The sequence below is a fragment of the Stenella coeruleoalba genome, assembly GCF_951394435.1.
Source record: "Stenella coeruleoalba genome assembly, chromosome: 1".
Taxonomy (NCBI): domain Eukaryota; kingdom Metazoa; phylum Chordata; class Mammalia; order Artiodactyla; family Delphinidae; genus Stenella; species Stenella coeruleoalba.
This window is the reverse complement of record NC_137169.1, coordinates 158,791,575-158,815,120: the sequence shown is the minus strand read 5'-3', so window position 1 is coordinate 158,815,120 and position 23,546 is coordinate 158,791,575. Positions and strand designations below refer to the sequence as shown.

The 23,546-nt window shown below is 41.9% G+C and overlaps 1 protein-coding gene across 1 annotated transcript in view; it reads right to left on the bottom strand.

Moving 5' to 3' along the window:
• Positions 1-227: 227 nt before the first annotated feature.
• The window catches only part of LOC307177185 (uncharacterized protein), a gene marked incomplete at its 5' end in the record, with an annotated part of 38,697 nt that continues 15,378 nt past the window's right edge, over positions 228-23,546 (bottom strand). The window contains 5 exons of the mRNA XM_079904085.1: positions 228-363; positions 12,524-12,696; positions 15,807-15,961; positions 22,861-22,963; positions 23,366-23,400. Coding sequence (XP_079760211.1) covers positions 12,690-12,696; positions 15,807-15,961; positions 22,861-22,963; positions 23,366-23,400 — 300 coding nt within the window. The 3' untranslated portion in view covers positions 228-363; positions 12,524-12,689. The remainder of the gene's footprint in view (positions 364-12,523; positions 12,697-15,806; positions 15,962-22,860; positions 22,964-23,365; positions 23,401-23,546) is intronic.

Below are 23,546 nucleotides of genomic sequence, written 5' to 3'. Positions count from 1 at the left end.
AGCTCCGCACTCTACCAAAGCACGCTTTCCTATTTGCATTTCTTAAAAAATTTAATTCCTCATTTTAAATAGTCAACTATATTACCTATAATTACACTAAATATGGCCACGGAAGTGATGAAAATTGCTCCAGTTCCTCAGCAAACTACCATCACAGTCGCAAAGAGAAGAATGCCATGAAGAGAAATGAACTAACCCAGCATCTTTAAGGAGATCCAAGAAAGCATGGAACTTCTGAAAAGAATTCTCAATGCTGCCCAAAACACCTGCATCATCCAGGATCATGCTTGTCAATGAGTGGGCATGAAGGGCTTCAGACGAAGAGAAATTCATATTTCTTAAGTGGGCATTTTCATGTTCCAGCTATAAAAGAAGACTAAAAATGTCTGACATGATTTTTTCTCATTGTCATCAAAAGTAGTCTTCCCTATTTTCAAGGAACAAAACTAAAACACTCAAAATGTAATTAATTTGTAATTAACCTAACTCTCCACCAGTAAAGACAGAGACCATATCACATAGTAACCAAAACCCACAGGCACCCAACAAAGTTTCCTATATAACACTTAGGTGGTACATAAAAAAACCAAAGTTACCGTTTTATTAATGATCTTTCACAAAAGATCACATTTCTAACTAGTTCAATTCAAAATGGAGCCTTATTCCACATTAGAAAATTACCTGCTTTAAGTTTCTCTTAAATTAGAAAATGAAATATAGAATCTGATTTGAATAAAACATATTACAACTCTGCTGAATGTTAAGAATTAACTTTAGTAAGCAAAATATCTAATGCTTACGTTTAAAAGTCCTAAATCATACCCAACCCAATCTATTAAATGTACAATCACCAATATTTTCTTTGGCTTCTTGAAAATATTCCCCCCATGCACTCTTCCCCTTCCGCTCATCATCTATGCACTTAAAACCCCCTGTAAGCTCAACTCTAGTATTTCTCAGAAAGGCCATTAATGTTCATGATGCCCCTTTTGCCTTACATGAGCAGGTGGCTCAACATTTATTGAATGAGTGTCCGCCAATCCAACGGATGCACTTTCAAAAATTCCTCCCTACACTCATGCTGTGATAAATTATATTTAGATAGAACTTTTTAGATTATGCCCTGCTTTCATGCACATTACCTAATGTAATTCTCATAGTATATATTTTTATCTTTCATTGCATTCTTAGAAGTTTTCCAATATCTTAAATTTATTTAAATGATTCACTTTCCTAATTCATTGCCAGGAGAGTCTCATCGTGTCTTTTATATTACTGTATATACAGTATATGCACAAAAGTGCCTTCTTGAATCAAAGAATCATGAACAGGAAATAAGCTAATGTCATATAAAAGCGCACACGCGCAAGCACACACACACACACACACACATACACATACACAAAACCAGATTTTCACATTTTTAAAAACATGCTTTCTGGAATATAGATCATATGATCACTAAATACCAGTAAATGCAAAAGTCCACTTGATACAACAAATTTGCAACATATTACAGTTTTAAATCTTACAAATTATGTGTATATGGCTTAAAATCAAATCAAAATAAAACTAAAACACTCTCTAAAGCAGAAGAAGAAACTTGTTTACCTCACTGACTCGTTTATCAGCCTTCAGTCTTATTACTCTTTCCTCCTTTAACTGCTTTAGGCACTCCTCCAGGTTTTCCTAAACAGAGTCAATATTATAACTAATTCATAGTATAATATCCCAAAGCCTTTCCAGCTATTGGTCTCATCAGGATTTAGTGGCAGAGCCAGAAGTGAACTCAGATTTTAGTCTGCTACTGGTAATATCATACCATGCTAGTGAAATGAATTATCAAAACCTATCAAGTTAGCATAGGTAAGATTTATTTAAATTCCACTCTTTCCAACATAAATTTGTGGTAGCCCACCATAAAAGGCATATGCGTATAAATAACATAGTAAGTCAGAAATAAGAAGTTAAGACCCAGAAAGAAAAATTCTATTTTTATTTGTGGGTCTCCTTATAGTAGGAAGTCCTATTAATGAACATGCTTAACATACCTGAATTGCCTAATTGCAGATTCAAAAGCATGTTTTTAAGAAGTACTCACTTTTAAAGCAATTCACAGTCAAGCACTGTTCCTGGAGTTCCCTGGGTATGAAATAATCTAATCATCAAAACCCTAAAAGGGGGCTTCCCTGCTGGCACAGTGGTTAAGAATCTGCCTGCCAGTGCAGGGGACACGGGTTCGAGCCCTAGTCCAGGAAGAACCCACATGCCGTGGACCAACTAAGCCCATGCACCACGACTACTGAGCCTACGCTCTAGAACCCACGTGCCACAACTACTGAAGCCTGCACGCCTAGCGCCTGTGCCCCGCAATGAGAAGCCACCACGCTGCAACGAAGAGTAGCCCCCCGCTCGACGCAACTGGAGAAAGCCCGCGAGCAGCAACGAAGACCCAACGCAGCCAAAAATAAATAAATAAATGTATAAAAAAAAAACCTACGAGGAAAGAACGATCACTAACTCCATGGTTTTTTTTTGTTTGTTTGTTTTTTTGCGTTATGTAGGCCTCTCACTGTTGTGGCCTCTCCCATTGCGGAGCACAGGCTCCGGACAAGCAGGCTCAGCGGCCATGGCTCTCGGGCCTAGACGCTCTGTGGCACGTGGGATCCTCCCGGACCGGGGCACGAACCTGTGTCCCCTGCATCGGCAGGCGGACTCTCAACCACTGCGCCACCAGGGAAGTGCTATTTTACAGATGAGGGAAACAGAGGCAGAGAAGTAGAATAAGTAGAGCAGCACAGCCAAGGTCACACCACTAAGTAGCAGAGCCACACTGTGGACTCAGGAAGCTGGGTGCCATTCCTGTTCACGGAGGTGGTAGTCTTCCCATTCACCAAGGTCACTGAAATAAAATGAACACTGATAAACTCTCTTAGGAGTTTTAGGAACTAAGACACTTCGGTCCTTGAAGTGGGGACACTGCTTTCAATAGGCAGAATTCTAACAGAGGCCCCAAGATTCCTACTTACTGAAGTACACAAACCTTCCACTTATCCAATCAAACTCTAAATCTAGGTGCTGTAGTGAAGGGATTTTGCAGATGGAACTAAGGTTCAAAATCAGTTGATTTTTTAAGATAGGGAGATTATTCTATGTGGATGTGACCTACTCAGGCACCCCATGAAAAGGACCTGAACTCTTCCTGAATTGAAGTACAAAAGGGACAAGAGGGAGACTCTCCGTTGCTGGCTCTGAAGAAGTCCAATGCTGCGGCAGGGAAGGCAAGCGAGAGGCCTCTAGGACCTGAGACTGTCCCCCGACTGACAGCCAGCAAGGAAATGGGGACCTCTGTCCTGCAACTGCAGAATCTGAATTATGCCAACAAGCCGAAGAAGCTTGGAGGCATTCTTTCCCAGAGCCTCGGGATGCTAACACAGCCAGACTGAAATCTTAATTTCAGCTCTGTGACCCACACAAACTATGGTGAACATCCAACGTTTGGGACTCAATGTCTTACACTTAAATTTCACGTGCTTTAACACTCTCGGGAGGGAACCCACATGTTCCCGTGTGTATCTGAGCAGGAAACCCAGTCACGCTGTGCCTGGACTTCTGACCTACAGAACTGTGAGCTAGTCAAATAGGTATTGTTTTCAGTCAGTAAGAGTGTACTAAAAGAATTAATATTCTACTCAACCTCCAGGCTCATGAACAAAATAAACGATTTTCATTGTTTTAAGCCACAGTTTCAGGGTGGTTTCCTATGCAGCGATAAACAATCAGAATACCTACACTTATGAAAACAGTAAGGTATATTTATACATTTTAGCTGCTTTGAACAATCACTTAAAGAATGAGGAACTCTATTATATGCCATCATTGGCAGAGGAGCTGGTATCACTTTCTGGAGAGTAGCTCTTGGTACCTAACAACAATCCTACATCAGGGGTTTACCCTAAGGAAATCAAAGATGTGGGCAGAGATTTATCTACCAACATGATGTCTTAAGATTGTTTATAACCAAACCCTAGAAGAAGGCTAAGAGCCTCCAAATTGGGATTGGTTTAAACAAAAACAGATCACCGAATGAAGGAATGCGCTATGAAGCCACTAAGAAAATAATGACAACAGGTCTCAACCAGAGTTAATGAATGGGCTTCAGGAGTTCTACATTCAAAATATATCTGTGCGTTTTTCCTGGGAGATGGTGCATAAGCTTAATCAAATTCTCTGATGTAGAAGAGTATTTAGTGGTAAGACAAAATATTTTTCATACTTTTTTCAGACAAAAGAGCAGATCAGGTGTGTGTACATGCAGAGGTGGCTTTTATTTCCTTCAATGAGTTGTTCATTGTTTTCAAAAATTTACTCAATGAACATATATTTTTATATTCAGATCATGTTTAAAAAACTGACAGTCTAAGAACTTCAAATTCTTTAATGTTTCATTACTAAAGCCGGCCAAGTTTTCAATGGGGAAAAAGGGGGAAAAATTGCAAACTTCCTCTACTTTCAATATAATGGTTTAATAAATCTTCTAAAACCGATTTCAAAGAATTTCTAAACAAATAAGCAAATAAACAAAAAAGCTCTCACCACAGTCAGAGGAAAGTAGAGTAAAACTTCCTGACTGGTTCTAAATAGCACATCAAAGTGAAATTACATGAAATAGTTTCTTCCTCTAGTGGAGGAAATTAGAACACAGTGTTAAATTTTTGTGGAAAAGTGTACCCTCCTCCCACAAAGTATTAATAATTCATGTCCCTTACATGGAAATATGGAACCAAAAAAGTTAGAAAGTAAAATTGCTTGATATTCTGTTACTTAAGTAAGACTAATGATAAGGCTTTGGAATAATTTTCCTTCCTGTCATCTGCTCTCCCTTCCTCCCTCTGTACACTGGCTAGGGTGATTTTTCTGGGACAAAGCTCCCATCACATTGGATATCAAATTTTATGTTCACCTTTTCTCCATTTAACATTGAAATCAATCATTTCTCATATAATCAGGGGATTCATAACCTTGATTTTTTGTGTGTGGGCTACAAAATATTCCACTGAGTGGGTTTACTGGTTAACCACTTTACACATTTAAATTCTTTCCAACTTTTCAATATTATAAGACAAAATAACCGTTTTTATGCATGAAGGCTTTTTTCCATATTGAGAATAACGTTCTTGCAATAAATCCATAAAAATGAGTTTGAGGTCAAAGCAAATGAACATTTTTAAGGCTCTGAGGTACCTATCTCCAAACTTCTTTCCAAAAGATTTATGAGATTTTATACTGCCATCAGCGATGTATCACTTGGTATATAACCTCTACTACAACTGTTGGCTTATTTCCTCACGTAGAGTGCAAGTTATTTGAAGATAGGGGGTGTATTTTATTAAGTGTTTATCCCCAGCACCTGTGCCTAGCACAACGTGGGCGGTCAATATATAATTGCTTAATAAGGAAAATCCCTGCCAATACAAGATGTACGTGTGTGAAAGACAGACTGTGTGTTTTTCTCTAACTGCATAGATGAAAACTTGTCATCTTCTTTAATGTGTAATTTTTTTTCTTATAATTAGCAATTTAATTTCTCTTTTAGATTATATTGTAAAAATTCAGATTCTCTGAGGCAAATGGACCTGGCACTACCCATTAGCTATATAACCTTGGACAAGTTCTATAACTCTAGGCCTCAACTTCCTCATCTATAAAATGGAGATAAGCTCCCATATCACAGAGCTCTCGTGAGGATTACATGAGTTAAAACACATATAAAATTAGAAGAGTGCTTGGTACACAGCATATGTTCAATTAATGCTGAATGAATAACATGTGAATGCAAACAGTGAAGGGCTTAAAATGAAATAGTCTCATCCCACTCCCACATTCGGCACTCAAGAAGTGACCAATTCTTTACTCAGGTTTTTAATTGTAAAATACGATATGCGTACTGAGAAGTGCACAGAACAAAACTGTCAATGTGACAAATAAAAAGAGAATACTTACATAACCAGTACTCGAATCTGAAAGTATTGATACTTGTCAGCATCTCAAAAACCCCCCCATATCCTTTTCCCATCACAATCTCCTTCCCTCTTCCCAGTTAAACACCGTCCTCATTTCTTGACAATCCTTTTCTTTAACCTGCATGCATCCCTAACAAAAGAGTTTAGTTTTGTCAACATCTAACTTTATGTAGAGGATCATAGTATATGAAGTCTTTTCTATCGTATTTCTTTCGCTCAACATTGGTTTAAAAAATTCATCCACATTGCAGCCTGTAGCTCTAGTTCATTCAGTTTTATTGCTTGATAGTTTTCCCACTGTACGAATACACATAATTTATTTAATTTTTGACTCTTAATGGACATTTAGTTTGTTTTCAGTTTGTGCTAATGCAAATCATGGACAGGAATCCTGCTGTACCGGTTATTCTGGTGCATTTACACAGGGCGAGGGTGAGGGCTGCTGGGTCACAGGCTATTTATATACCTTCAGTTGATGGAGAGTGCTAAATGCTTTCCAAAGTAGTTGTGTCGATTTATACTCCAGTATAAGTAGGGTAGAAGATTCCCATAGTACTCTAGGTCTACAATACCTGATACTACCACACTTTATTTATGTATTTGTCAAACTGATTGGCATGTAGTATCATTGGTTTTCACTCACTTTTCTCTTATTACTTAATGAAGTCCTACATTTTTCTGTGTTTACTGGCTGTTTGGATTTCCTTTTTTATGAGGTTTACGTCAACTATTGTTATTTTTTATTATTATTATTTATTTATTTTTGGCTGAGTTGGGTCTTCGTTACTGCGTGCAGGCTTTCTCTAGTTGCTGTGAGCGGGGGCTACTCTTCATTGCAGTGGCTTCTCTTGTCGTGAAGCACAGGATCTAGGCGGGTGGGCTTCGGTAGTTGCGGCACGTGGGCTCAGTAGTTGCGACTCACAGGCTCTAGAGCGCAGGCTCCGTAGTTGTGGTGCACAGGCTTCGTTGCTCCGCAGCATGTGGGATCTTCCTGGATCAGGGCTCAAGCGCGTGTCCCCTGCCTTGGCAGGCAGATTATTAACAACTGCGACACCAGGGAGGTCCAACTATTGTTATTTTGAATTCTTCTCCGAGTAATACTCTTACATGACCATTTTCTGACTAAATTGGAGGCATTATCTGTTCACTTTCTATTTTACTAAGTAAGGGTTTAGTTCATTTACACTCTTCCTATGTCCACACTGCTCAGTAAAGTTATGTCATCATTAGTTACTCCACTGCTCATGATCTCTTTGATTGGTAGTGATATACTTAAAAACCTACACTGTTGATCAACTATAAACTCTCTCAACGTCACGCTTTGTAAAATGAGGACATTCATACCATCTTCCCTTTTTTCTACCTCCTGTCTACCTTCCAAACCTAGCTTTTACATTGTCAAAGTTGAAATTTATATTCTGTTCTATGTGCAGTTAAGTCTTCTGTTATTTGACAGTCAGTAAGGAGTAAGGTTTAAGACAACAGGCAGAGAGCCTAAACTCAAAGCCTCGATCCAACCCTAAATTAGGTACAGCCTGGGCAAGTTCCTTCCCTGTCTTAGCTTCCTTTTCACAAAAGTGGGAATGATATTAGCACCAACCTCATAAGGCTATTCAGAGGATTAAATGAGTTAATATATGCAAAAACACTTAGAGCCTAATATATACTAAGTACATACTAGTACATTTCAGTACATACCAAGTTAATGCAAATACATACTAAGTATAGTTTAGGTTAGTTATTTGTTATTACATGCAAGTTGACAATAAAAGCTGCAAACCAAGACAGTATTGCCATTATTACAATGAAATTAATATTGCCCACTGCAGATGTACTGTCTCTGTGTATAGACTACACCTCGTTCCATACTGTGTCAGTGTCACTGCCCTTGTGCAGGCTGACCACATACCCCAAGCCGCCTTGGGCTGTTCCAGTTTATACCTGTTGTCCTGATGTTACAGCATTAGAGCGCCTCCTTACACTATTGAAGTGTAAGGAGTTTGGACAAGTTCTGGTTTGAACAACAAATTAGATAGGTGGTCATTACCCCCGTGTGTCGCTGAAAAGGGGGACATCTATAGTGTCAAGTGTAAGTGGATTCTTCTCTTCCTCACCAATAGTAGGTTAAAAATCAACCATAGCTTAGTTTCCTTCAGGTTTATGTCAGTATAGCCTTTTTTCCTCTGGAGTTCAAGTTCCTTCTCCTCTTCCTCTCCCTCTTCCCTTCCAACAGTGCCTAATACCTAGTAAGTACGATATGCCTCAAGGTGTTTCTAAGCTCTCAATCACACAATCAATAGAAGCCTCTTCAATCTAGACTAGCTGCTCTCTGCACTGAATCCCCTATTACCTTCCTTCTTGGTTTATTGCCTCATTTTGCTGGATTATTTCTATAAAAAGCTTAAGGTGTAGCACAGGAGGTCAATTTTTCAAATTTCTTTCTGTATAAAATATCTTCTTCAGCCTCCACTTATGACTGATAGTTTGGCTGGATACAAACCCCTAGGGTGAAAATTATGTGCCTGAAAAACTTCGGAGGTATCTTTCTAATGCCTTCCAGGATCCATGGTGCTGATGACAAGTATGATAAAGTCAGATTTTAACTTTTTTTTTTTTAGGTGACCAGTATTTTTCTCTCTGGAATGGATGTATCCTGTCAGTATTTTATTCTATGTTAATTTATTTTTTCAGTATTTTAAAGTTTCATAATGAAGGGTGCCTAGGTATGAGTCTATTCTTGTTCATCTTGCTCAAAACTTGAGTAACTATTTTCAATCAGAGGCCTGATGTCTACTTTCAGCTGTGGGGAATTTTGTTGCCCTTTGACAGCTTCCCTCCATTTCTTTTCTGGGTCTGGAGTTTCTAATAGTTACATGTTGCATCTCCCAGATGCAGCCTCTCTAACATATTGCTATCACATTTTCCATTGTGTCTTTCTTTTTTATATAATGAGAAATTTTTTTAATTCCTACTGAAGTTATTTCAGCAACCATATTTTCATTTCCAAGAGACCTCTCTTGCTTTCTGACCATTCTCTTTTTAATTAACACCCTAGTCTTATTTTATAGTTGCTAGCCCTTTTTAAATCTCCCTCAGAATACTAATTAGGGTTTTTTCTTAAATTATTTTGTTCCCTAAATTGTCCCCAGTCCTACCAGGATATGTTTTCACACTTTGTCCCCCTCTCTCATGTTGTAAGCTTTACTCAACTATCAGGCAAATGACAGTTATTTTCTATTTAAGAATGAGTGCAGAAAGCTCCCTGAAGTCAACGATTGATTGGTTTCTTATGCAGGAAGAAGCGGGGAGTAACTGTAATAGGATCTCCCGCAAACACAATTTTCTAGGGTGTGAAAACTCACACTAGCTGCCCTAGTTCTCGCCAGTTTCACTGTTTTCAAAATGAAAGCATCTCATTTCAGGAGCGTGAGGGCAGGGCTGGGAGTCCACTCCTCCAAACACAACCCTTCAATGAGCTCCCCTATTTCAGTCACACTTTTAACTAACTCCACCCTCTCTCCTACATGCGCATCTGAGCATGGGGCTACTTCTGCAGGTGGGGTCAGAATCCTCCTCAGTTGCAGGTGGTCCCTGTGCATATTCTAGTTGATGCTTTTCCTCTGTTCTACTGCCTCAGTTTCACACTCTTCCACTTGTCTTCCGTCTTTCAAAACTGTGTTGAAATCTCTTGATTGTTGTGGGCTTATATACTTAAACACTTTGATACCATCCTTGTAGTGTCTTGTCAAAACGGAGAAGAGCTGAAAGGGTTCTCAGTGCATTTTGAATCTGCTATTCTGTGGTCCCAGTGTGTAAACTTCTTGGTCTTCCCCAGTGTCTATCATTACTATTAGAAATACAATCTCTACTCATGGTCTACTCATGAAGGAAATGAATACAACACACCTAAAATGACAAGGAATGCGGATTAGATGCTCTAGGGTCTTGTCGTACTCTGCCATTTACTAATAAGCCACTTACGTGCTACAAATTGTAGGTGCTCATTTATAAAATGAAAGAGGGTAACTCTACATGAACTATAGATTTCTCCTACTCTAACATTTCATAATTTTCTAAGTTTTTTCTTAAAATTTCTCTATATTATCATTAATTTTAATTAAAAAAATAAAAATCTAACTTTCTCTTTTGAAAATCAAAGAGTTAATTCCCATAGTCCTACAATAATGGGATAATTAGTTCTGAAACCAGTCATGTTTCATACGAAAAGAAAATCATATTAAATGATTTTTAAAAATTAAACATGGACTTTGTAGCACAAAGACAAGTTCCCCCCCAAATGGTGTTCCTTTATTTACTAGAAATGTTCAGCTCTTCATTAAAGTTGAAATAAAATAAATATATTATTTTTGAGGTGCAAAAATTTCTTATGAAAATCAATTTTTCTTTTCTGTCCATACAAACAAAATTATGGAATGACATTAGAGGTCAGGTTTATTTGGTAATAGAATGTAGCTTCTTGATATTTTTTATTTTAGGAAAGGAGAATATCAACATCAAAACTTTTTTCAACTTTATTTTTATTTAAAATGAGAACATATTTTCCTCTTGTAAAAAAGTTCAACTAGAACTGTCAATTTTCTCATCTGTAAAACAAGATCTTGATGTAAATACATCACCAGTTAAACCCAGTTAATACAACTATTGCTATTATGTACAGTATCCATACAGAATTGTGTATAAAAAAAATAAGCTCAAAAGAAGGACCTGGAAGGCTCTGCTATGGAGAAAACTGAACAGAATTCAGCTGACTAGCTTGGTAATAACTCTCTGAACTGCTGAGAGGCCCCTTCAGTTCCTATGTTCAGGATGGTTGAAATTTCACTCTCACTTCTGTAAATGGTGATATTAATCGTTCTCTAATTTACCACTCTGTGTGACGAGGATGGACCTGAGGTTAAGTGTCTCAGGAAGAAGATAGAAAACCACAGAGTTGTTAAACTCAAGTGCAAAGATTGGGGATTCAACACTATTCTTTATGCAACAGCAATTCACATTACCATTTGGTCAGATTCTTTCAACAAAACAGAAGATGCACTCACATGTATTAAAAGACAGAAATTAACTGCCATCTGTATCAATATGTTAATGTGCTTCAATCACATGTTTTCATGAAAGTTTAAACATAAAATCACCTTTAAGATCTAGGCCATGTGATCTGCTCCCTGTCATGTCAGATTATACCCTGTGAAGTTTACTGTCTTAAGAGTGACAGAGTTCTTTATACCTTGACAAATAACTAAAAGGAAAATAAAAACACACACACACAATAAGATGAAGAGCCTATACATTTGTCAATCTTGATTTATTTGCTTTTCTTCAGTCAATTGGAGGTTTATAGCCACATTCTTAAAATCATTAACTGCAATCTTCCCAAACAGGTAATTGATGAACTGATGCATTCTAAAACTTGTCAGTAACAAAGTGTTATTCCAGTTTACAGCAACAGTTTAATTCTATTTAGGTACTAAAATTGAATACACTGAATACTGCAAACTTTATTCCCAACCACTCAGTAAAGTACTACATATTTTTGAGACAAAGGGGAAAAAAAAGAAAAACCTAAAAAGCATAAGACTCTTCTGATTTTCATTTCCAATGATACATGCCAATCTTGATGATCAATCAGCGACTTAAATGTCAACTATAAACCCAGTATTTTATTAGCTGCTATGCAGTATACTAGAGCAATAGAAGAGAGAGGACCTCAAACCCTCTCTTCCCTCAAATTGAAAGGCAGGCTTCCTGACCCCTCCAGACCACTACTGGACACAGGGAACACACACTGTTTCAGGACCCCAATCAAGAGTCACCTGCTTTGTGATTACTTCCATGACACACCCTCACCAACACCACTGAATTTGCTGCTCCTACAGGACATTACATATATTTACTATTTTAACACATACCACAGTGCATTATAATTATGATTGCAGATACATGTTCTAACAATTTAAAGATCATGATGACTTTTTTGCTCTTTATATCTTGCTATTTCCCTTCCCGTAATATTTCTTGAAGAGAAACCATAAAAATATAAACAAACACAAAAAACAGAAAATATACAAAACATGTGGTTTGTGGCTTAACACAAACTTAATATTAATTCTGACAATATCCAGCATGACATGTATCCATGGTACATGTATCCATACCAGTATCCATGGTACAAATGAGAATGGACCAAGGTTTGAGCAGGTACAGGAGACAATCCAGGCATGAACAACACCAAGAAAAGGTAGACAGGAAGTAACATGGTGTGTAGGAAATCACGAGACCAGTCTGATGGGAAGAGACTTAAACAAGACTGAAACTCACTTTCTAAACCTCCATCTCCAGTTGGACAATTCACAAGACACAGGTGCCCCAAAGTGGCCGATTTAGTCAATCCCTTTAACGGGGAGGAACAGTCTAAAATTTTACCCCTTTAGTTTGCCCCAAAAGCAACTATCAAATGTTGGCAGGACACAATGAAGGCTTACCTTTGTTAACATAGTTACGTCTCTCTCTCTCACAACCAGCCCACTTAGCTCCAGGTTCCTTAGCGCACCTGACGCACTTACACAGCGTCTAAGAGCTTTACACAACTGGAAGGTCACATCTTTATTTCTTATTGCAGGAACACAACTTCTGGAAACTTTATTTCTGTCAAAACCTAAAGCAAAATTATTGTAAAATGAGTGATTTAAACCATACATTTTATCACCGTTAAAAAGCATCTAAAAAGAAAAAAAAAGCATCTGCTCTGTGCTAAGGATTAGAAACGACTCCTACCCTTAAAGCCTCATTAAGGAGGGACATGTATAAACTCAAAATTTCAATCACATGAGATAAAGAACCATAACCTTTATGCACAGAGGTTCCTATGGAGGCAAAAAGTTATGTCTAAGTGACAGCTTCATGATAACCCTGAAGTACAATCGAGAAAGATGAGGCTATGCAGAGTTGGAGGAGGAGGTGCATCAACTGCAGAGGGAGCACCTGTGCAAAGACACTCAAGCCTGACTCCTGCTGGGCACTGTAAATACTGCAGGTGGGGATGACTAAAGGCCAGGGGTCCAAGTGTGAGAAGGGACAGAAAATAGAGACGTTGGTCGAATCAAGCCTGGGAGAGAGCATGGCTTGTATCCCACAGGTGATGAGGCCCGGGGCTACCACTGGCTGAGTAAGGGTGCCTCCGCTGATTAGCAAAAGGCACCCTGCTGCTGAAGGACCAGTTAGATAAAGGGAGTGATCACAAAAAGCTCCCCTTCCTCAGGGCCAAAGAGCCCCAGGAGGCTTGGTAGAGCACAGTTCAGACTACACGCCTCTGGGCAGAGCACACGCTGGGCGGCTAGTATGCACTAACTCTGTGTGGGCAAGCCATTAGCAGCATTATTTTAGGCGTATCTTTTCATGTTAGAAGATCACTCAACCACAGTAGGCAGATGAACTTAGAGGAACTGAGTCCAGGGGCCGCGAAACCACCCAGGAGCTTCTGCCATAGTCTGGGCAAAATGCAATGTGGATGAAGAAGCAAATTTAGGAGCGGGCCAAAATCTACAAGCTAGCCCCACTGGATGCAAGACATGAAGAAAGTTCAGTGAAGGAACTCTGAAGAGAATGGGCTCTGCAATAAATTTTTCTTACAATCAATGTAAAATATTAGGCAAAATTAAGTACAGTGGCCTTTAAGGTCCCTTCCAGCTCTAATTTCTTTTGATTTCTAACTTATTACTCTGGTTAAGTAAAGTCCCTTCAGAGGTACGGAACAGTTCCTACACCTGAATGGGATGCAAAGAAAAATCTGATTTCTCTTCACCAGGGGATGAGTTGAACTGTCCTTGCAGAAGAGATAACACATGGTGTGAACCCCAGATCCTAGAAAAGGGCCAGGCTCACGATAAGTATTCAGCTTTTTGAAAACAAATGAACAATCATTTTCTCTCCTAGATCTTAACACCCTTTCTCTGCTGGCTACTTTCTTTCAGCTTATAAACATCCTCCATATACCCACTTAAAAAGCCCTCAGACCTATGATTCTTTGGATCTTCTTGTGGGTAACCTAAGTATCTCCAATGCCTTCAAATACCTGTCCTCCCAAAAAGCCCAGATCTGTACCTTGGGCCCAGACCCGTCTACCAGGCCCCTCTAAAGCACTGAAGATGAAGTAAGATCCTCTCCCCACCCCCAATCCCTTCCTACTGTGCTCTGTATCTCACAAAAAGATGCAGCTGTAAACTGTCACCCACACTTGCTGCCCTTCCTTTTCTAACTGGTCACCAGGCCCCACCCATTCTCTCTCGGATCTGCAAAATCCAGTTCAAGCTTTTATAACTTAAGTGGGACCCTTAGATTACAACTCATCCTGCACCCAATCAAGTGCCTTCCACATGGAGGTCTGAGTGAGTCTCTAAGCCAGAAGTCCATCTCACTGTTCTTTAGGGTTTCCCACGGCCTTCAGGGTAAACATCTAAACTTCTGACAGGACAAACAAGGCCCCTTTCTGTTGGGCCCCACTAGGTTTCCAGTATCAACTCTCATTTCTTTCCTAAACCCTGAGTTCCAGTCCTGTATCTTAGTTTTGCCATATTTTCTTATATTTCTCCAACTCTGACACACACTGCTCCCTCCTGCCACCCCAGGAGCTTCTACATATCCTTAGAAAGGATGGCACCTCCTCCAAAAAGCCTACCCTGAACTTTCCCTTCCAAGATTCTGTGCTCTGCAAAGGGGAAAGGTAGTGGGGAGGGATACATTAGGAGTTTGGGATTAACATATACACACGACTCTATATAAAATAAATAATCAACAAGGACCTACTGCATAGCACAAGGAACTCTACTCCATATCCTGTAACAACCTGTATGGGAAAAGAATCTGAAAAAGAATGGATATATGTATAACGGAATCACTTTGCTGTACACCTGAAACTAACACAATATTGTAAATCAACTATGCTCCAATATAAAATAAAAATTAAATTTAAAAAAACAAGATTCTGTGCTCTGTAGCACCAGAACCCACTTCTTCCAGAGCACAGACTACTGTGTTTATGTTTACTTGCCGCCCAGTAGAAGGGGAGATTACCTAGGGCAGAAGCATCCTCTCCAGCAGCCCTTGGTTCTGACCACTCATTCAAGTGCCAGGATACTTTACACACATAACCTGCGTAATTAATTCTAAGAACCCACAGAAAGGGTGGTTTTTAATGTCATTTTATAAGTGTGGGGATTGTAGTGCAAAAGAAACCTTCCCAGGCCACAGAGAGCATAAACTCTGGAATTCAAACCCTAAGCTGCCTTCACACCAGTGCTCTTTCCACTATATGATAGGACTATTGAAAAAAATTTTTTTTTTTCCTGAGCCCTGTTTTAATGAAAAGGAAATGAAGCTGGTATATATCAATTTCCTAATCGCTTTGGCGTGTACCAGGCAAAGTCATTCAACAGACCAGGTAATATCTGTGGAACAATGAACGATGCTCCAAACTGTGCTAAGTATTCTACATTGTAGAGTCTACAAGCATTAACAGAGTGTGACCTTGTAACCGCCACAGAGTGAGTCCTGTTAAGCCCATGCTACAGTTGAGAACACTGAGACCTAGAAGCCTTAAGGCACTCGGCCGGGGTCACCGAGCCGGCAGGAGTCGTAGGCCGCACGCCCCGTCTAGTGCACGCACACCCGGGCACTGGTTCTAGTGCCCACCCTCCACCTTGTACCATCTAAAACTCCGCTTTGCAGCGCCGACACGAGAGCCCCTGGAAGCGGAAAGTACAAACCCACCTCGCCAAGCCATGGCTCGAAGAAGCTCTGGATACAGATCGGGGGCAGAGGGTGCTCAGGGGCAGCGCCCCGTCCACCCCGCGCAGGCGGTGGCCGTTGAAGTCCAGCAAGCCCTCCCGCAGGGAGGCGCCCACGGCAGGCAGAGGCACCGAATCCTGCAATGCACACAGGTCCTCACAGAGCCAGAAGAAAGTCGGCCGCGCTGTCACGGCGCACCTTCACTCAGTGATGATGAGCCGAGCGAGGCCTCGGGGATGCTGGCTGCACACAGGATGCCCACACATGCCTGGAAGCCCCGGCTGGCCTCCCAGCCCCTCGGGCGGCCATCACAGTCCAGGGAGTGGTAATCAGGATCAAAGTGGTAAAGGTCCTGCATTCTTCTTCTTGCATTATTTCAAAACCGGCATCGCTGGCGTCAGGCAGTCCGGTAACTGGGTCCCGCGGACCGGTAATTGGGTTCATTTGCCTCTGCCTTATCTGCCTGCCATCTGCTCCCTGAAATGCAAACAGCTACACAGGGTGACTTGCTACAAGACAGTGCAGGGAGCTTAAGCACCAGATGCAGGATGTAATTTACATTGACAGCTAGGGAGTGATAGGAACAGGATGTAATTTAGCTTTGTGAAACATACATCTAGTTACAGACACTACAGATTAGTAACAGTTTAAATAAAACTAGGATCTATTAACTCTTTCAGGCCAGTTTATGTCTCTTCTCTAGCCTGTTCACTGTCCCCTTTACTTTCCTTATTTTCAGGAGAGGAAAAACTTCATTTCTATTTTTGCTGCAACACTATTATGCTTAGTGAAATAAGTCAAACAGAGAAAGACAAATACGGTATGTTATCACTTGCATGTGGAAAGTAAAAAATAAACAATAAATGTAACAGAAAGGAAATGAACGCACAGATGTAGACATCAAAGCAGTGGTTACCAGTGGGTAGAGGGAAGGTGGGAGGGGCAAGATAGGGGGAGGGGAGGGGATGAGGAGGCACAAACTACTATGCATAAAATAAATAAGCTATAAGGATAGCCAATGTTTTATAATAACTTTAAATGGAGTATAATCTATAAAAAAATTGAATCACTGGGTTCTAATATATTGTTATTACAATATAATACTGTAAATCAACTATACTTCAATTTTAAAAATGATCACCACAGTACGTCTAGTTAACATCCATTACCATACATGGTAGAAATCTGTTTTTCTTATGATGAGGACTTTTAAGATCTACTCTCTTAGCAAATTTTAAATATGCAATACGGTATTATTAACTATAGTCACATCCCCAGGACTTATTTATCACTGGCAGTTTGTACATATTGACCACCTTTACCCATTTCACCCACCCTCCACGTCCTGCCTCTATGAGCTTTTTAAAAAATTCCATATAAAGTGAGATCATACAGGATTTTTCTTTCTCTGTCTGACATATTTTACCTAGCATAACACCCTGACGGTCCATTCATGTTGTCACAAATGGCAGGATTTGCTTCTTTCTCATGGCTGAATTATATATATATATAAATATATATAAAAATAATTTGGCATATATATATGCCAAATGTCCTTTATCCATTTATCCATCGATGAACACAGGGTTTTCCAAGTTGTAAATAATGCTGCAATGAATATGGGGGTTTCATTTTGATTTCATTTTGAATAGTTTCTGTTTCCTTCATAAAAATACCAACTAGTGGAATTGCTGGATCGTATGATAGTTCTATTTTTAAATTTTTGAGGACCTCCATACTGTTTTCCATACTGGATGCAACAATTTACATTCCTACCAACAGAGTCCAAGGCTTCCCTTTCCTCCACACCCTTGCCAACACTTGTTAGTTCCTGTCTGTTTTTTTTTTTAACATCTTTATTGGAATATAATTGCTTTACAATGGTGTGTTAGTTTCTGCTTTATAACAAAGTGACTCAGTTATACATATACATATGTTCCCATATCTCTTCCCTCTTGAGTCTCCCACCCTCCCACCCTCCCTATCCCACCCCTCTAGGTGGTCACAAAGCACCGAGCTGATCTCCCTGTGCTATGCGGCTGCACGAATTTGCGTGTCATCCTTGCGCAGGGGCCACGCTAATCTTCTCTGTATCGTTCCAATTTTAGTGTATGTGCTGCCGAAGCGAGCACGTTCCCATCTTTTTGATATTAGCCATTCCAACATGAATGAGGTGACATCTCTTTGTGGTTTGATTTCTCTGCTGATTAGTGATTTTAGGTGCCTTTTTAACTATCTCTGTATCTTCTTTGTAAAAATGTCTATTCAGATCCTCTGCCCATTTTTTTGCTGGATATTTTTTCTATTTTTTTGTATGAGTTCTTCATATAATTTGAATACTAACCCCTTATAGGATATATGATTGGTAAAAATTTTCTCCCATTTGGTAGGCTGCGTTTTCATTTTGTTGTTGGTTTCCTTTGTTGTGCTTTTTAGTTGGATGTAGCCCCACTTGTTTACTTTTGCTTTTGTTGCCTTTACTTGGATCAACGTCTTTGCATAAGTTCTGGAAACAACTCTTTCATAGTTTCCATGGATCGTTTTTAGGGGAGAGGGTGAGTTGAGATGAACTACTAGTGAAAGGAGGGTCAATGGGTCGAACTATAGCTTCTGTTACTGTAGGTGGCCTCAAGGCCACAACTGATAGTCATTGTCTCCCTCCTGTGCTATCCATTCTCAATCCCCCTCATCCTTGGATAATATCTCTGCTAAAATGGATGGCTTACTTCGTGGGGTGACCCTCACGCTCGTCCCTGAGTGAGTGTTCTGAGCTCTGGTCATCATTTCTTTCTCAAACCATGGCTGCTGTACTTGATCATTTACTGTGTACTTGACCATTTATTGTCAAAATTGGGAAAGGCAGTAACAAGAAATGCCCCACAGACTTGTTTTTAATCAATCATTTTCCAATTAAAATTTTTTTTCCCCCAGACATTTTTATCATCCCAAAAGGAAACTCTGGACCCATTGAGAAGATACTACTTCGCTCTCTCTACCAGGCCCTGGAGACCACCAATCTGCTTTCTTTCTCTTATGGATTTACTTATTCTGGATATTTCAGATAAATGGAATCATACAGTGTATGACCTTTGTATCTGGCATCTTCAACTTAGCATGATGTTCGTGAGAGTCACCCACACTGTAATATATATTAGTATTGCATTCCTTAAAAAAATGTTTTTGGCCGTGTAACTGATATTTAATGGCTCCATTCCTTTTTATGACTGAATTACTATTCCACTGTATGTATATACCACAATTTGTTTATTCATTCATCCAATGATGGGCATTTGGGTTATTTCCATGATTTTTCTATTGTGAATAGTGCTGCTATAAACATGTGTACGTAGATTTGAATGTTTGTTTTCAATGATTTAGGAGTGGAATTGCTGAGTCATATGGTAATTCTATGTTTATCCCCAAAAACACACCCCAAAAAACTTCCTGAAAGTCTGTCCTTGTCTCAGAAGCAGCTTTTCAGGAAACATGATGGGCAACACTATGGACAGGGTCCCATGAGAGCGTATTTGTGATGCCTGGGGGTCTGGAGTTGGAAAGGGCTTCCCTTAGGAAGTGGCAGCTAAACTGAGGGCAAATTCAATGATTTTTCCTTCCTTCCTTCCTTCTTCCCTTCCTTTCTTCCCTCCTTCTTTCCTTCAGAGGGATGACATAGATGTTTTACATAGTATATCCTTTTAAAACTTTTGCATTTGAACACTGAACTTATTCATAACACGAATGAATATTTTAAGCAAGGTATTAGGGCTCAAATTATTAATATCATAGAACCATTACAGTGACAACCTGGATTGGAAACAATTTATTAGGAAAAAATATGGAAGCTTTTTTAATAAAAATTTTGATAAATAAAAAAGTTGACAAATCAGTGTATAGAGAGAATATTGGTTATTTGGGAAATTGTATCATAAAACGGATGGGCTCCACAAATTCTTCGATGTACTTGAAGAAAAGAGTGCTAAGTCAGTTTGGGCTGCTGTCACAAAGTACCATAAACGGGGCGGGGTGGGGGCTTGTAAACAACAAAAATGTATTTCTCAGTCCTGGAGGCTGGAAGTCTGAGATCTAGGTGCCAGGATCATCGCCTTCTGGTGAGGACTCTCTTCCGGGTTGCAGACTGTCCACTTCTCATTGTGTCCTCACAGGGCAGAGAGCAGAGAGAAAAAGCCAGCTCTCTCATGCCTCTCACAAAGATAAGAATCTCATCATGAGGGCTCCATCCCGATGAGCTCATCAAATCCCAAAAGATCCACCTTCTAATATCGTCACATTGGAGGTAGGGTGTCAACATGTGAATGCTGGGGGACCCAAATATTCAGTCTATAACAAGTATTAATGGGGAAATGAGAGCTTCTCTTGAGGATGTTAAGGGCTGTTACAAAGCTCAACGGTACATGTGTTTCCAGAGAGAACTACAATATAGAATAAGTTCTATAAGGCGTTCACAGAATAGATTCATCTTTCTTCCCGAAAACAGTCTGTGGTAACCAGGGACCCATTCCTGGAAATTCACTCTTGCTCAAGGAAATCCATCCTCTCATTTAAAAAAAAAAATCTTACGAAGCTACATGAATGACACAAAGGACTTTTCCCAGCTCTAAGATTCTGTGTGTAAAACCTGTTAGTCTAAATTTATTTCCAAAAGATAGACCCTCCACGGGGTCTGCTCCTGCGGGGAAAGTGGGACCCCCGCTTGTGTCCTGGCCCCCAGGTGTGGCTTCCTCAAGTTTGGGGTGAAGCCCCCAGCCCCCTTGGGCTCTGCAGCGGGGCGGTGGGCTCAGGGGAAGGAGCATGGTCTCTGGGGGTTTCTCAGCAGGAGATGCTGGGCGGGGCTGCCACACAGGAACCCAGCGGCCCTGGGTGGGGCGCAGACTCCCCAGGCCTGGGTGTCCCTGCTGCGCACGGCTTGTGAGAACAGGGTCCGCGATAAAGCTCTGCCTGGCAAACGGGGACTGTGGGCGGCTCCATCCTCCCCTTCCGTCGGCACAGCCCCATCGCAGCCCTCCCTTCCAACAGGCAAAGCCTGTGACCTGCGGCCGGACAGCTCCACACCCTCATGCCCCAGTGCTCGCCCCACGCCGGGAACAGGCACAAGCCCTGGGCCGGCCTCTCTGGACGGCTCGAGCGGGATGGCTTCTTCGGCGTGCCCGTCACCCACCCCGAGCCCAGGGGCCGACAGGGAGGTCTGAAGGCCGCTCGGTCCCAGGCAGGGCGGAGGCACGGGCTTCGCGGCTGGGCCGGCCCTCCTCGCCGCCTCCTGCCTCTGCGCCCCGGCCGGCCCGGGGTGGGCTTCCCGTGGCCCCGTCTCCTTCCCACCCCCGTCGCGCCTCTTGCCCCCACCCCCACCCCGGCCGCGGGCTCCACCCGGAGCAGCACCGAGTCGTGAGGGTGCGGGAGGGCACCCGCCTCGGGGCTTCCCCGACACCTACCCCCTGAGGAGGGTCCGACCGGAACCACACACGAAGCGGCCCTGGCGGGAGGGAGACCAGGGGGTCGGGGGTCGGTGGGGAGCTTGACTCGCAGTTACTTCCGAGGGAAAGCTGAGCCCCCAGGGCTGGGGGCTGACCAGCCTCAGCACTCCCACGAGGGGGTGGTCAGGAAGGAGGGACCCTGTCCCTGGGGCCCAGGGCGCTCCCGCAGAGTCGCCAAGTGTGTCGGGTGCCCTGGACAGCTGAGGCACATTTTGCCCAAAGGTAAGTTCCAGTGCATCGCAGAGAGCAGACGAAATATACACATGGTGTTGCTAAGGGTTGAAACGAACCAATAATTCCTCTCTTTTCTCAGGATGTTCCGTTTGGCTGTTAATGAAATGTATTTCCAAGGAACGCAGGCATGTGGCTAAAAAGGCCAGCAGTGCCTGGGGGGGTCACAGCGAGACCCTCCCATCTCGCCCCCCTGGGCCATCCTGTGCTCTGGGAGCAGAGCTCTCAGCCAGAAGTGAAACACAGTAGCTTCCATATCCGGAAGTCTAAGATTTTCTAAAGCCCTTTAAAGGCCCCCTTCTCTGAGTGGTGCTTGACCTGCTGGTGTTTGGGGCGGGAGGGTGAGCTGGGTGGAGGGTCTGGGTGCCATCGCGAGGGAAGGGCTTTGGAGGCCTGTGTGAGCCTGAGACCAGGGACCCAGTGCCCATGGCCGAGGGGAGGCTAGCGCTGACTCCAGCCATGCCGAGCCAGACGTCGCCCTCCTTCCCGACAACCCAGCAAAGCCTGTCGCTCACATTCCTGGCTGTGCTGCTTACACTTGCCCTCTGAGAAGGCCAGCCTGGCAGAGCTCTGTTCCTGCCCTCTGGGCTGCTGGGAACTGAGTACCTAGCCTGGGTGCTGGAGGGGAGGAGCCATAGATGGTGGAGGCCCAGTCCCCGCCCAGGGTGCTGCCCCTCTGCTGAGCTGAAACTTCTAAGCAACGTCTTAATAAAACCAAAAGGGACGTGATATTGTTCTACCACCTGTGCCCGACCAATGTTAGCCCTTTGTCATATGGGGCAGTGCTGTCTAATGGTAAAGCTTCCACTATCAGATCCCCAATCCCTTCTCCTACCCCCTCCCATGGGGGTTCAGTGGGTACATCTGTATTTCATAGAACCTGAAACTCTGATTTTACAAAAGAGCTGGAGGTCTGGGGAAAGAACTGGTCTGATCTCAGTTAAGAATGCAACTTTATACCTGGACGATACTAGAGCACTTTAGCACCTCCTGTGTTTGAAAATGAGATCTTCACAAAGACCTCATGGGCAGGAGACAGGCAGGAGAGGGGACAGACTGAAGCTCTGTGACTGACTGATCAAGTAGCAGAGGTCCAGCTGACCTCCAGGCCTACCGCTGATTTACTATCACCAGAGCCACGTAACACACCTTCCACATAGAGAACCAGCAGAAAAATGAGTTTGAAGAGCATTTTAGCTAAATCCAAGGTCATTTTGATCATTAGTGAAAGTCATTCTCTTCCTACACACTGCCCACACCCTGAGCCCCCTTCCTAGAACCAAATGGGTTCTGAGATTAAAGTGCAAGTGACAAACCTGGGGGTGACCAGACTTTACTTTATCATCTCTTTCTTCTTTTTCCACGTGTGTTCCTGGTCTTACTCTTCCCGGTTCTTCTGCAGGGAGCGGTCCAGCAACCCTGTCAAGTAAAATCACACACCCTAAGGATGACTTTCACAGACTCCTCCCGTGGAGGCAGTTTTCAAAAGGTCTTCCTTCCTACCTACACCCACCCCCCCAAAAAAAAATCAATCTTCATCTCAGGAGCCCTAAAAGGCACATCTTACCTCGAGATTTAATATTTAATACAACCTTTAGATCTAGTTCTGATAACTGCCAGTTGCCCCCAATTCACTCTTTGCAAGAGAATTCTACCTGAATCACAAGGTTAATAACCTGACTGCAAGCCCAGCATCCTTAAGCTATCTATGGTCACCCTGGCAACTCACTATAAAGTTCTTCTTTTTAAAAGATTTCAGAAAAGTAATTTCAGGCATCAAGATTACATATTGCACAGAACAAAAAGCTTTATTATTCTTACCGTTCTCTGGATGTAACTCTACGTCTCTTTTCCTCCTATGTGGAGAGAAGGGAAAAAGAGAAAAACAGTATTTCAAAAGAAGATCAAAACCAAAAGCAAAGGGCTTCCCTGGTGGCGCAGTGGTTGACAGTCCACATGCTGATGCAGAGGACGCGGGTTCGTGCCCCGGTCTGGGAAGATC